General features: G+C 42.0%; 1 protein-coding gene across 1 annotated transcript; it reads left to right on the top strand.

Moving 5' to 3' along the window:
- Positions 1-2,429: 2,429 nt before the first annotated feature.
- On the top strand, positions 2,430-15,629 carry LOC134537226 (venom serine carboxypeptidase-like). The gene is made up of 7 exons (XM_063377491.1): positions 2,430-2,435; positions 4,416-4,751; positions 5,329-5,515; positions 5,873-6,019; positions 6,896-6,970; positions 9,070-9,236; positions 14,941-15,629. The coding sequence occupies exons 1-7, from the start codon at positions 2,430-2,432 to the stop codon at positions 15,472-15,474; spliced, it is 1,452 nt and encodes a 483-aa protein (XP_063233561.1). The 3' UTR covers positions 15,475-15,629.
- Positions 15,630-15,705: the final 76 nt, after the last annotated feature.

Here is a 15,705-nt window from a genome sequence, read left to right as displayed (position 1 = left end):
ATCAGGGAAAACCGCGCTGGAAGACAAGCCTTACTGCCTTGAGCTCATTCTGAATACTTAGATTTATATACTCCTAAAGCTTAACGCATTAAATTTTTAAAATGCCCATTTAGTGATGCTATAAACTCAATCAATAGTCCTTTTTAAGTTTTATTAACCACTCAAGTGTGGTTATTTAGTTAAGAAGAAAGGTGTTTTTACCTCTCTGAACCTCTGTATTTATTCAAAATAACATTTTAAACATAATTATGTCATAAGATATCCGGCATGTAAAATTAAAAACCTCTACATTATTTCTCAATGTAGTTTATGTCCACATTAAAGTTTACCCACGCTTTTAAAATTTAACGATATCTTTTAGCCTTTACACTGTATCTGATAGAGACATTTCCAAGATAAAAAACAACTTATGTGATAATATGAACCTTTCGTGATTGCAAGTCATCGTCCGAAGAATGTTTTAGTGAAGCTCACTCAAATATTTAAATAGTAAGAAAATGAAACACAACACAAACTTTTTTTTTTTGCCATTTTTCATTCGTTTTCTCTTCAAAACTTCTCAAGTTTACAAAACTTAAATGTTTGATAAAATTATATGTTAAAAATCTTCAAAAGTAATGTCGGTACTATACCTACTGTGTTGCGTTGTGTTGAACAAAGATAATTTCTAAGGAAAATAGACCAGATATGCAAGTAGAGTTATGCAATTAGAGCTATAAAAATAAAGGATCGATAAAGTGGAGGGATTGAGTGACTTAAACAAAAGTCATAAGTGTATTCGGTTGCAGATAAACATTCACAGATGGTTCCATAAAGGGATCCCAACTGTAAGCGTGTTTTTTGGAGAAGGAATGGGTTGTACGGAGGGACTGATGAATGAGGCACCGAGGGGTTGAGAGACTGAGTGACTGGTGGATTGAGGGACTAGGAGACTGATGGACTGATGGACTGATGGACTGGGGGACTGAGGGACTGGGAGACTGATGGACTATGGGACTGGGGACTGGAGGACTGAGGCATGGGAGGACTGGGGGACTGAGGGACTGGAGGACTGGGGGACTGGGGGACTGAGGGACTGGAGGACTGGAGAACTGAGGAACTGAGGGACTGGTGGACTGAGGGACTGGGGGACTGGGGGACTGGGGAACCAGGGTACTGGGGACTGGGGAACCAGGGTACTGGGGACTGGAGGACTGAGGCACGGGGGGACTGATAAACTGAGGGATAGAGGTTTCGAAGGACTGAGGGATGTCTAAAAACAAATTGAATGAACTTGGAAAATAAGTATTAAGACTTCACAGCAATCTGACGATCTCAAACAAGGACAAAAGGTGACTTTTAATATGCTTAAACCACAGGTTGCTAATACGTTAATTCTGAGAACTTTTGCTTATCAGAACAAAGGCCATATCGTCAGAAAAAACTCTTGAACAAAAGGTATTTGCGAGGCCCGCGGCATTAACACCAAATCCCTTCATGAATAATTCATGAGCACCGAGATAATTCCAAAGTCGTCCAAAGGTCAAACTTTATTACCATCACTTTGTGTTAATCAGCAATAATAATGTACCTATATGTAGTGTGTCATTTTTACCTTCTCGTATCTGAGCGTCTCGACACAGACAACACAACAATGATGGGAACCGCAGTGTAATTAAGTTTGGATTGGCTTAGAGACTCCACCGCGAGTTCATAATTTTTGACGTCAACGACGGGGAGGTGGAAGGAAATCATATAATCATGTCACCTGAAACTACTACGATTATTATTTTAATTATTAGTTTCGCTATACAAATCTTTAATTTTAATGTTCGGTCTTGTTTTTATTTTTTTTTAAGGAGTTTATGTTTTGTTTAGTTGAGTGTTGGCCGGACACGGCGCTGAAACGGTCAACTCGCACAGACGTGCGACTATCCCGCTCAAGTGCCTCTAATTGCGTGACGTCACCGCCCTGAATTGGCGAGGGAGGAGGCCCACGCTCATTGGGGCAGTTGGCGCCACAGGCAGGCAGTTTCTCCCGAAAACAGCTGCTGGTGGCGCTGCCCGCGGCCAGAGCAGAACTGACCGCGCCTCGACTGCAGCGGGGTCGATGTGTCTGGTCTCTAGTCCACTGAGCACTGAGCGAGTTCCCGGCCACTCGCTTCATGCAGGGGGGCAACTGAACAGGGGGGACACGGCAACCAGACACAGCACCGCCGGCTACTGGTGGCGTTTCTATGGTTTGGAGAGCGCCCAATAACCTCATTGATGACTGTCATTCCTGTCTAGTAAATATTACTGGAATCAATCGAAACAACCGTTTCAAGTGGACTTATCCTGGTTTAGTCTCTGCAAGACGACCGGTCCCTCACTCAGAGGAAGTACTGATCCCAGCATTTCGCAACCTTTCTGAGGACGAGTGTTGTCTCTATAACACTCTTCTGATACTAATGAAGGTGACAGTGATTATGAGATGGATGTCAACAATTCCTCAACGTTTCAACCAGTATGAGTTAAATGACCTCGTCAGAGATTTTATCCTGACAAAAGAAGCTTCTGAATTACTGGCTTACAGGTTTAAGGTAAATAATATTACTGGAACAAGGAATCAAAATTACTTTTTACATACATGAGAAAAGGTTCTACTACCATTCTTCACTCAAGAAGAGAATCTTGTATGTTGTCACGATATTAGAGGACTCCTTGAAAAAAAAAAGTCTTCCTGAATATTTTCCAGCTTATTGGTGCCTATTTATTGATAACTCAAAGCAAGCTCAAATGTGTTCCTCTACACAATGGGAACAAATATGATTCAATACCAATTACTCACTCAACGACAATGAATAAACATATACCACAATAGCTTTAGTCTCGGAGAAGATAAAGTATATTTAACATCAATGGGTGATTTGTGTGGACTTAGAAAGGTAAACTTTCTCCTCGGATAGCAAAGGGGCCACACCAAATATCCTTGTTTCTTATGCCTCTGGGATAGCAAAGATAAAACACACTACTGACAAAAGTGGCCTAAGAGAGAAGATATGGCCGTTGGGAAAAAAAAAAAAAAAAAACATTATTAACGAACCCTTAGTTGGACGAGAGAATATCATCTTTTCTCCACTGCATATAAAGCTGGGCCTTATGAAGCAGTTTGTAAAGACTCTTGATAAGGACGTATCATGCTTTGCATTTATAAGGGGGAAATGTCTCACTTGATTAAGGAAAAAATTAAAGCAGGAATATTTAACGGCACAGAAATAAGAAAATTCATTAAGGACCAAGCTTTCGTAAATTCCACGAATGAGGCTGAGCGAAAATCCTGGACTTCATTTTTTTCAACTGTGGGAAATTTTCTGGTTCAAAGAAAAGCAGAAAACCATGTTGAAGTGGTGAACAATATGCTTAAAAATTTCAAATCCCTTGGGTGCAACATAAGTATTAAGGTGCACTATTTACACAGCCACCTGTACCGTTTTCCTGAAAATTTAGGAGACAGCAGGGAGGAGCAAGGTGAAAGATATCGAGATATTAAAATTAAGGAGGACCGCTATCAAGGATGATGGGTTACGCACATGATGGCAGATTACTGCTGGAGTTTAAAAAGGGACTGTTCCAAGATATATTCAAGAAGTCACGAAAAAGTAGATTCCGAAGAGTTGAGTGACTAGTTAGTTCCATCGATGACTTGGTGGTATCTTTGTGCATATATATATACTACTATCATTTGTATAATATAATAATATCAATGTATATATTTGTGTAATTTAATAATAATAATTTCATGTTTATTTTTTAGATTTGATTCATAGATTTAACATAAAATAAACACAAAACGTACATTTCACTAAAACGTAATATCTTAGAAATTTGACCTCGTAGGCAATAACTAATGCCACATTTGAATTCAGGACAGCAAATTCATATGAAATCAGCTCCAAATACCCCGGCACCAAAACTATTGTTGACCTGTGTCATAGGCCAGATTATTTTCCTTCGAAATCAGATCATCTTACAATGCTTTGAAGTTTGTTTAGTTCTTTAACAGCTTCCGTTAATTTTTTTTTTGACGTGATAACGTCTTGTAAATTGATGAACGCCGGCTGCGCGCACGAAAAAAAATGTCACGTTCCGCCCGAGCCGAGCGCGCAAGAACCGGCCAACCACCGTGCGAGAAAATCTTCTAAAAATATCAAGCAGGTTAAGGCTGTTTTTTTAACTAATTGTTCGTGATTATATTTTAAAAAAATATTTAAATTAAATGTTTGCAAAAACTGTAAGTAATATTTGAAAATTAAAAAGTACGCAAATTTTCATCAGTGTTTTCTTATGACGTTATCACGTGAAATGTATCGTCCGTAAACCGACTTGACAGACAAGCCCGGAGACGCCGGAGAGCAGTGCGCAGCGCGGGGAATGTCGCGCCGGCGGGTTGGCAGCGCCGGACCGCGGCAATTGGCGCGGCGCTGGGGCCGGAGGTCGCCCAGACGCCAGAGATGAGTCCGCGCGCCGCGACGCTGCTGCTGCTGGCGGGACTGGCGGGGCTGGCGGGGCTGGCGGGGCTGGCGGGGCTGGCGGGAGCCGCCTCGCACGACCCCGAGGGCGCGCCGCTGCTGCTGTCGCCGCTGCTGGCGGCGGGGCGCGGGGCGCAGGCCCGGGAACTGGCCCGGGTGCGCGGCGGGCCCTTCCCCGCGCACGTGGCCAGCTACAGCGGCTTCCTCACCGTGCAGCCGCGCTTCCGCTCCCACCTCTTCTTCTGGTTCTTCCCCGCGCAGGTGCCCGCCACTCTCCACCAGCCTGCTTCTGCCATTGGTCCGCTGTTCATCTTGGAGGACTGGGGGGCCAATTAGAGACCCTCACTCACAGGCCACCCAGTCGAGACGACTCACAAGTCAGCAGCCAATGTACAGTTGGCATTTGCCCGAGTGTGTAGAGGATATTGGAGTCCATCCCGGAGGTCATTGAACCCGCGAATTTTTCCTGGTCTCTAACTTATTAGTATCCACATTAACAAAATATATCTAAATAAAATACGCATGCTTTCAATAAACATGTCATTATTTTATATCATTGTTGACTTAATGTTAGATTTATTTAACTACGTCTTGGCTTTTTTTTTTGTTTAGAGGAGGGGGGGGGATGAGATTTCATTCGAAGAAATAATGAAGTGCCCCTCCTTCGGAATTGGTCTCAACCCAAACAAGTTGGAAAATCTCTGGCCCTGAAAGCTCACGATCTAGATTTATTTAATTGACGTATTATTATTGTTTGGTTCGCCGTGAAGAGGGCGGTGTTCCGGCGCCTCTAGCCGCACGAGCGAGCGACCTTGTACCGCGGTGACCCGTGTTGCAGACCGGCTACCCGGAGGCGCCGGTCATCGTGTGGCTGCAAGGCGGGCCCGGACAGCCCTCGCTGATCGGCGTGTTCATGGAGGTGGGGCCCTTCCTCGTGGCCCCCGACGGCGAGTCCCTGGAGGACAACCCGCACTCGTGGCACCGCAACTACTCGCTGCTCTTCATCGACAACCCGGTGGGGGCAGGTGGGCGCCCCCTTGCCTGCAATCATTATAATAGAGTAGTTGGGATCCACGAACCTCTTGGACGTCAACAGCACAGGTGGTAACTCGTGTGCACCTCTTGTGGATGTTTACGCGAGAATACAGAAAAAATATCGTTCAATGCTGTCACATCGAGAACTGCACATATTTAATTTTCTTCTAAACTGATTCAGGTATTGCAAAATAGTAATGACGTAATGAGAAAGAAAAAAAGTTAAGTATAATTTTTTTTTACTTTGCTGCAGTCTAGTCTATCTCGATTGGCCCATTTTCGCTTCAGCCATGTTGCGTGACCACGCCGCAGCTAGTGCTGGCGGTCGCAAGATGGCGGGTGTGCAGGTTTCAGCTTCACGGAGGACGAGCGGGGCTACGCGCGCAACCAGAACCAGGTGGCGCAGGGCCTCTACAGCGCCGTGCTGCAGTTCCTCGCGCTGTTCCCGGAGCTGCAGCAGAGCCGCCTCTACGTGGCCGGCGAGTCGTACGGAGGTAACCGCCACCGGCTCTGACACTGTTACCCATTACCTTGTCCTGTGAAGAAACTATTGTTTAGGCTATATATGTACTCCATAAAAACTTTACAAATGTGCAGATCGATGACATTTCGGCTGTTGTGGATAAAGATGTGTCGATTGATGCGAAATGGGCAGGGTTATCACATACACAAGGAGTTGAAGAGGTTTGCAAATATGACAATATCTGAACCTTTGGGACACTAAATGTAGAGTTCGAAATGAAAAAAAGGGGAGTTGTCCGTAAAGTCGGTTTACGGACGATAATTTTACGTGATAACGTCATAAGAAAACATTGATGAAAAAATTGCATACTTGTTATTTTTCAAATATTATTTACAGTTTTTTTTTGCAATTTTAATTTAAATAATTTGTTTAAATATAATCACGAACAATTAGTTAAAAAAAAAAAAGCCCGCCTTAACCTGTTTGATATTTTTAGAAGATTTTCTCGCACGGTGGTTGGCCGGTTCTTGCACGCTCGGCTCAGGCGGAACGTGACAATTTTTCGTGCGTGTAGCCGGCGTTCATCGATTTATAAGACGTTATCACGTCAAAAAAATATTTTGGCGCTCTATATTTACTACGCTCTGGTGACTGCGTTGGAAATAAGTAGATACGGACATCATACATGCAAGTATGCTGTTTTCCGTGCAACAATGTAGACGGAAGGCTTTGTCATACTAGCGGAGTGATACACCGCGGAGATACAGACACAAACAAACTGGTTGTAATATGTGTTCATTTAACATGACCCTGAATATCTGCGCAAATTAGGCTAGAGATAGCAGTGAAGTGAAACTGTGCAAGCTAACCCATCTTTGTTTTAATGTTCATCTCTCTCTCCCTCCAGGGAAGCACGCCATTTCGCTCGCTCACTACATACACAAAGGAAATCCTTCCGCAAACATCACCGTTAACTTGAAAGGTAAGATTAAATTTCTTAATACCTAATCCTTTCAGTATTCTTGTCCACTGAAGTGGACAATTTATATCTCAAGAATACATAGAGTTTATCAAATCTTGAGTTGTGGGTTAACGTGTACCTACATTCTACTAGACATCATAATCTGTGGCTTTAAAATAAATTTTATGTTAGTTTTATTAATAACTATAAAATAATTATTCATTAGTATTATTGTAGTGTAAAATTATTACCACACAAAAAAGCTTAGTTACAATAAAAATAAAATCAGGTATATTTTAAGAATCAACAAAGTATGGCCGAAAGTATTACATTGAAATTAATGTTATGATATTAATAAATCACGTTTAACCAGTTTTTTTTATCAACAGTTACTTATTAATGTCCAAATATTCTTGCAAACATTTACTGTTCCCCATTGTAAAAAAAATTAATTTTTTTTATTGACTATTGACTTTTGTTTCATTTCACTATAAAAAGGTTTCACATTTCAGAGCACTTTGTAGGACAATCAATATATATTCGGCAATATGCATATGTAGGCCTAATATAGCGAGAACATCAATGTGTTGGCTCTCTATGCTGTTTTATGTTGTTGTCAGTACTCGTACACAACATCGCATGTTTGATTACACATTTGTAAAACCTGTCTTGGTTTGGAAAGTATTTCCAGGATTTTTTTTTTTTTTTTTTTTTTACTTTTGCTTGGCATAAACAATTTTTACATGTTAAAAACTATTTTACGTTGACTACTTAAGAATTATCAATAAGAATTTATCTTGTCGTGTTTAACGACAAAACCATTACATGCACTTGTATACACAGTCATGTTTTGGGGATAAGACTAATTTTCACCATTAATTTTAAAGTAATCGTAGACTAGCCTTCAGTCATTTTATAAACTTATTTTTCCATAGGTAAGATATAAATTTTAAAAAATAATTAGTGAAACATTTGTGTGGTTTGGACCTAAATATTTTTACGTTCTTTAAATGATTCATGCAATGGAGAATTTTTATTTAACACAATTTCTTGGACATACGCCATTGCAGTTTTGCACGGTTTGCCATGGGAAAAATTATGAAATAAAAATAAAAACATAAACCCATTGAAGAACAAGCCTAAATCAGCTGATGCCAAACAGATAAACCCCAATGACGAAACCAAACGGTTCCCAAAATGTCGCAACAGTTTTTTTTTTTCATAGTAAACCTACTGTGTTCGTCGGTGTTGTTTTTTTGTGCATGATATCCGTTTATCTTCATTGTTGTGTTCTTATATCTGTCCAGGTTTTGTTGTCGGCCTGCATTCACTGTTATTGTTGAAAATGTGTAATCGTTGTTGGCCCACTGTGCTGTTATTATATATTTTCGTGACTAAGTTCCTCCCACGGAATCCTGGTTCTGTCTGTGCTGTTGTCGTTGTGACTTGATGTAAGCTTTTGGACATACGCCATTGCTAAGCACTTTTTCTGTAGAAGAAAACTAAAAAAATACCCAAAATACAAAAACACAGATTAAGCAAAAAATTGCTGTTGTCAACAGGATATAAACACCACATAATATTCCATAACAGGAATATGGTCAATAAACAAAGAAAAACAAAGAAAAATGGACTAAGAGAACGAAAAAAAAAACCACAAATGATGACAGCACAAAAATATTGAACCCAAAAAAATTCAGCACAACAGTTGAAACGAGACAAAAACACGACAAAACGAAAAGACGAAACAAACACAATAGTTTTCCAAAACAGAGACAAGCGACGTTTCGGGAACTGCTATTTGCTCCCGTCCTCAGGCAGATACGCACATGGTACGAAAACACAGGTGCGACTGAGTAAGGGCTGGAAAAATGAGGGTGTTATGGAATATTATATGGTGTTTATATCCTGTTGACAACAGCAATTTTTTGCTTAATTTGTGTTTTTGTCTTTTTTTTTTTTTTTTTTTTTTTTTTAGTTTTCTTCTACAAAAAAAGTGCTTAGCAATGGCGTATGTCCAAAAGCTTCCATCAAGTCATGCACTCCCATTGCACAAATCTTTCAAAGATGTTGTCGCTGTGTTGTTCATAATGCCTGGTTTGGCCCGCGCTTGCCCGCAGGTCTGCTCATCGTGAGCGGGTTCGTGGACCCGGTGAGCTGCCTGCACTACAGCGACTTCCTGTACCAGGTGGGGCTGGTGGACTTCCGGCAGCGCGGCGAGATGCGCGCCAAGGAGAAGGAGGGGCGGGAGCTGATCCGCCGGGGGCGGTACCACGAGGCCCTGCGCGTGAGTACCGCCCCGCGCGCCGCCGCCGCCACTCGTTACCGGGGTGGACTTTGTCACAAGCACTTACACCGCATCCGGTTCACTCGAAGGAAGTACGAATAATTACAATGTTCCGGAACAATAAACAATACGGTAGATGAATCCTTTAATGATAAAAAATAACCTTTAAAATTACATTTTATAATTACTGAACGATTTTTAAAACTTGATGGTAGCATAGAATAGGGGCTCCTTCGCCTGGCTTCTGATTAAGGTGCCGACCGCCATCTTGGATTCTGATGTCACGGTGGCCATATTGGATGGCCTTGACCTTGACCACGGCGGCCATCTTGATCCAAATCAATCAGTATATTTTTTGCAGATTTTTAAAAACAAATTTTGGGATTTTTTTTTTCGAATTTATAGCTAAATAATAACGAATTTCCAAGATGGTGTCCAAATTTCAAGATGGCGGGCGCCACAGTAATAATAAATGATTACTGAACTCTAGCAGGTAAAACTTAAACTAATATGGCGGTAGCGCACTCTATTTGACGAAAACAAGATATTGGCCTCCAGCAGACGAAAACAAGATGGCGGGACATGATGTCATACTAGCTGGCGATGGGAGGTCAGTTTGCCGGCGGTTTCCGTGGAGAAAGGATCGGTCGCCATTTTTTTATTTATGCCTTCACCGTGTTCGAACCGATGAATCCATGATGTAAGTGCGTTATTAAATAGTATTTTATGAAATTTTGATTAATTGGATTTTTTTTATAAATTTTAAAGTATTTCCCACAAGAATCTGATAATAATTACCGATTTACAAGATGGCGAGTGTGGCATCATAATCGAAGATGAAGTGTTTTTATTTGCATTTTTATTCAATTTTATAAATTTAATTATTTTTTTCGATTTTCTAGTATTAAAAATATAGATTTTCAAGATGGTGACCAAATGTCGAGATGACGGGCACCACAGTAATAATAAATTATTACTGCACTCTAGCAGGTAAAAATTAAACTAATACAATGGTTATGCACTCTAGCAGATGGCATGTGTACTACATGACACTAGTGATCCTTGTATTGATTACTGAAAACAAGATGGCGACATCGCTCTCTAGCAGACACTATGTGTACTAATAACACTAGTGCTCCTGGTAGCAAGTATTGAAAATAAATATGGTAACTCGGTCTCGAACAGGCAATGCTATTATTCCTTCAAATTAAAAAAAAAAAATACAAGTTCGATAATGTGTGTTATTTTTATATACCTTATTTAATTCTCATTCTGATAAATGTCTCAATGGCTGAGCGGTTAAAGGTGTATGTTTTCCAACATAGAAGTCAGAACTGCGATGGTTCGAATCACAGCACTTCCAATGTATTTTGTATAAAAAATTAAATTAAATACATCGATAAGGACCATATCAGCTCTGGTAGGTAAAAAAACATCGACCTTATGTGATAAGACAGAGCGACACTAGCGCTCTCTAGGCATAAACAACAGAAACGAAGCTGTCAATATCCAAGATGGCGGCCTCCAGCGGAATTTAAAAACACAAGATGGCGGATGTGTCGTTATACAAGATGGCGGATGTGTCGTTATACAAGATGGCGGCATCCAGCAGACGAAAACAAGATGTCGGACATTATTTCAGAATAGAAAAAGTGGCTGTGAATTCAGATCCAAGATGGCGGATATGTTATTATAATTCAATATTTCGACCATAACGAAAATTACAACGTTCTATAGTCCAAGATGGTGGCTGAAACGAAAATTTCAAGGATGACATCCTTCACACCCAAAATGGTGTGCATAGCAAAATGTGCAGCATTAGTGAGCGGGGCATTTTATTTAAATATGGCGGATACAAGATGGCTCCTGTGGTCAAGGTCAAAGATCAAGGTCATCCAAGAGGGCCTCCGTGAGAGAATCCAAGATGGCGATCGGCTCCTCGGCACCTCAGCCAGAAGCCAGGATCAGAAGCCCATATTCTACACTATTCTTGATGAGTATATTGCCTTATTTCCATTTATTTTTAAAATGTTATTTTTTTTTATAATTGTGAGTCCCTGAAAGTATATTTAAACATTATAATAGATCTAATTTTAAAATACAGTAACTGGAATTTTTTTCTTTTGCGTATGGATAGCATCATTTAACCAGTAAACTCTCCTTAATGGATACATTATTCTAGAAAATGCCCTAAAATGCTGATAATATCTATATTTATTTTGGTAGTAGTTCGTCAATACTCGCAGTAAACATGTGTAAGCTACGCCACCTGAGTACTGACGCCAGTGGGATGGAATTTGATTTTTCAGCACTGGAACGCCATCCTGAATTTCTGCCAGCAAGCGATGCGCGTGGGCCAAGTGTACAACTTCCTGACGGAGACGTACCCGGTGCTGGACGAGGCCTCGCCGTACTTCCAGCTCGTGCAGCGCGCCGACGTGCGACGGGCCCTGCACGTGGGCTCGCGGGCGCCGCTGTACGTGGGGCGCGTGTACGCCAGCCTGGGGGGAGACATCGTGCGCTCGGCGCGACCCTGGCTCGAGGCGCTGCTCGACTCGGGGTACCGCGTCGCCAGCTTCAGCGGCCAGCTCGACGTGATCGTGGCGTACCCGCTGGCCGAGCGCATGTACCGCGCGCTGAGGTTCGCCGCGGCGGAGGAGTACCACCGGGCGGAGCGGCGGCCGTGGTACGTGGGCGGCGAGCTGGCCGGGTACTGTAAGACGGCGGGCAACTTCACCGAGGTGCTGGTGCGCGGCGCGGGCCACATGGTGCCCTTGGACCGGCCCGGCTGGACGCTGGCCTTCGTGCACCGGGTCATCGCCGAGGCCAGCGACTAGAGACAACCTCGTCGTGTCTAACAGCTGTCACATTGCTTTGACGTTCACTAACTTGTATGTACTAACATTTAAGAAATTAAATGCAGTTGCTTCTAGATAATCTGTTATATTTTTTTCTTTTAATCCAAACAGACATCTTAACATCTTCCAAATGCAAGAAAATTCATACCGTAATACGAAGTTATAGTAGTATACAAATGTTCCTCCGGGGACATGGCGCTGGCGCGTGGTGCTGGTGCCGGGTCAATGACCGATTACTCTGACGTCACGGCGGCCATCTTGGACTCAAAAATTCAAAAATTAATATTTCTAAAAACCTCTAAAGTCTTTTGCCTTAGGAAGAACACAAATTCCTAAAAGCGGCTTAAAAGTCCTAAGAACTAGCCGCTCTAAGCCGCTGATGTCATATAGGATTGATATTACGTTGCAATTTCCGTTACGGCCGCCATCTTTAAAATCTTTATTTATTACCCGATTTTAATGAAAAAAATTAAATAATTAAAAAAAATTAATAAAATTTTAATAAAAAATATTTATGGAAACATACATTTACGACATGGAGCTCGGATTCCTCGGTTCTAACCCCGGTGAAGGTAAAAAAAAATAAAAATGGCGACCGATCCTTCCCTCACGGTGGCTGCTGGCAGACTGACCCCCACCACTTTTTCCATAGCATATATATCATCAGGTATTATGACGTCATGTCCGCCATCTTTTTAGGAATTTGTGTTCTTTCTAAGGCAAAAGACTTTTGAGGTTTTTCGAAATCCTAATTTTTGAATTTTTGAGGAAGAAAACGAGAAATTTTTCCTCAAAACGGGAACTTTTGAGTCATTTTTGAGGAATTTTGAGGAATTTTTGAGTCCAAGATGGCCATCGTAACGTCAGAGTATTCGGTCATTGACCCGGCACCAGCACCACGCGCCAGCGAACGCCGTGTCCCCGGAGGAACATTTGTATACTACTTACAGTATCAGTAATATTTGTGTAGCAGCACTAATGGGCTTTGTTCAAAACCCCCACATGAAAGGCTATTCACGGGCCTCGTTTATCTGGGAATTACCTCACCAGCCCCTTCTGCGATCGGAGAAGAGAATTGTTGGTCATGGGGAATGAGGTGGACATTTCCAAAAGTATAAGCTTAATTGGAATTTTCTGAGAAAACTGTAGTTTCAGCATGCTGTATGTAACTAGTAATTTTAAATTTGTTAAAGGTACTGTCAACTGAAGGTAATATGGCAAATTGATGAACCAATAGGTATGTACTACACGAAAACGATAAGGCATACCGAAGCTATAAAAGTTGCATTATAGTACATATTGCCTTAGGGCTGCTCACATTTTCATTAAAACATCCAGAAACAACTCGGGAAATCAAACTACCATTACAAAAAAGCAATTCTAAAAATAATATTTTCAATTATAATTAGTGGATTATATGTTTAGAAACTTATGGCTAAAATACAATATTAATTAATAGGGCTTTGATCGAATAACTAAATTATTTTTTGTTTTATTTTTATTCATTCGTTAATTCGTGTCTAATGAAAATATAATTTCGGAACAGAACCCCAAACACTTTCTAAATACATATATATTTTTTTTTAAATAGATATTGTAGAATTGTTTTTCTAATTTGATTACATTCACAATACCTGCAGAAATGTTATAATGTTTTTTCAAAGTGGATGACCCACTGTAAAAATGACCAAATTTGTGTACAGTACAATTTATTGAAATAAATCTTTAAAATGAGGGAACTGGACCTGCTGGCAAATGAATGTGCTTAAACACAATCGACTACATTTGCAGTTCTATTGAAAGGGACCTAAGACAATAACTACAGCCATGTCTTGGTGCTTAGTAAAAAAATAATAATAATATTGCTTCATTAAGTGCACCAAGAAAATGTCTTTTTTTTTTGTTTTATATCAAAATGACAATTATTTTAATTCCTCAACAGAATCAACATTACAAGTACTGAGACAGAAGCAAAGCAAAGTAACTATTTATAACTCGAAAAAATATTTGCTGATGTAATGACATGACTGGAATATCTATCACAGTGCATGAAGAAGACCCCTCATCCCCGCGTGGAGACAGCAGCCAAGCTGCCACCCCTGGACGCAATGAGGACCAGCTGGTGTAGGAGTTACCGAACAAACCACCGCCAGGGGTGGGGATGTCTGAGGACAACTTGACGTAACAGTGTTTCAACACAAGCGACGTGAATTGCGAGTGTGGACAAGAACAAGCCATCGATCCACATGCATTGGTGGCCTTTGTGTCCAAAACCTTGCAAACCACTCCGAGTGCATTGGATACTCACATAGTTCACAGCACATGGATTATGAAGACACAAGTTACAACTCATGTATTCTCTCTAAAAAAAAAATTGTGATGTTTTTAAACACATATTGTAAGTTGTTAATAACCTATGAAACTATTGTGAATGAAATTTATCATACTAATATGTAGATACCTGAAAAATTCGCGGATTCATTTCGTGTTATGCTAAAATTTAAATAATTATACCTTAGTGCTGCTTCTGCCATTGGTCACTGTTAATCTGGAGGACTGAGGGCCAATTAGAGACCCTCACTCATAGAAGTTCCGAATCACAGGCCACCCAGTCGAGACGATTCACAAGTCAGAGGATATTGGAGTATATCCTGGAGGTCATTGAACCCGCGAATTTTTCCGGTCTCTACTAATATGGTATATCCAGGAAGTCAAATGCATAATAAATTTTACTTTATTTGTGTAGTCAACATCCCATACAATTATAATTAGTGCCTACATGTGACCAAACACAGTTCCAGAGTGAACACGTGTGCTCGATGTGTACTGGAGTGTGGTCTGCCCAGCTGTCGGACGAGGTGCTGGCCAGCTACATGGAGGCCAGCGGCATGCCCCAGGCCGAGAACTTCGCGCTGCGCCACACGCAGCCCTGGGACTCGGGCGCCCGCTACGCGCGCCTCGTGCAGCGCGCCGACGCCAGGCGAGCCCTGCACGTGGGCGCCCTCGTGCCCACGCTGGACGTGTCCCTCAGGGTGTACCACGCGCTCGGCCGCGACCAGATGCGCTCGGCGCGACCCTGGCTCGAGGCGCTGCTCGACGCGGGGTACCGCGTCGCCAGCTTCAGCGGCCAGCTCGACGTGATCGTGGCGTACCCGCTGGCCGAGCGCATGTACCGCGCGCTGAGGTTCGCCGCGGCGGAGGAGTACCGCCGGGCGGAGCGGCGGCCGTGGTACGTGGGCGGCGAGCTGGCCGGGTACTGCAAGACGGCGGGCAACTTCACCGAGGTGCTGGTGCGCGGCGCGGGCCACATGGTGCCCTTGGACCGGCCCGGCTGGACGCTGGCCTTCGTGCACCGGGTCATCGCCGAGGCCCGCGACTAGAGACCACCTCGTCGTATCTACCAGCTGTCACTAGGGTTACTGTCTGGTTTGTTCTGACAAGTTAACATAACAAACCTATACATTTTCCATACAGACAACAATTACAATGTGTGTAGTTTGATTAATATATCATTAAAATGATTTGTGAATTGTAACTGGGTGTTTTTATTAACAGTTTTATTTAGGTTATTCATCAGGGCATTAGTATTTAAGTTGTACGGGACCTGTACA

Source organism: Bacillus rossius, chromosome 12 (genome assembly GCF_032445375.1).
Source record: "Bacillus rossius redtenbacheri isolate Brsri chromosome 12, Brsri_v3, whole genome shotgun sequence".
In the NCBI taxonomy this organism is placed as follows: Eukaryota; Metazoa; Arthropoda; class Insecta; order Phasmatodea; family Bacillidae; genus Bacillus; species Bacillus rossius.
Note: the sequence above shows the minus strand (reverse complement) of the source record. Positions and strands in the feature narration are given on the sequence as shown.

Coding starts and splice junctions, on each gene's coding strand:
- LOC134537226 (XM_063377491.1), top strand. Junction 5,516..5,872: donor CGACAACCCGGTGGGGGCAG/GTGGGCGCCCCC, acceptor GCGGGTGTGCAG/GTTTCAGCTTCACGGAGGAC. Junction 6,971..9,069: donor CATCACCGTTAACTTGAAAG/GTAAGATTAAAT, acceptor GCTTGCCCGCAG/GTCTGCTCATCGTGAGCGGG.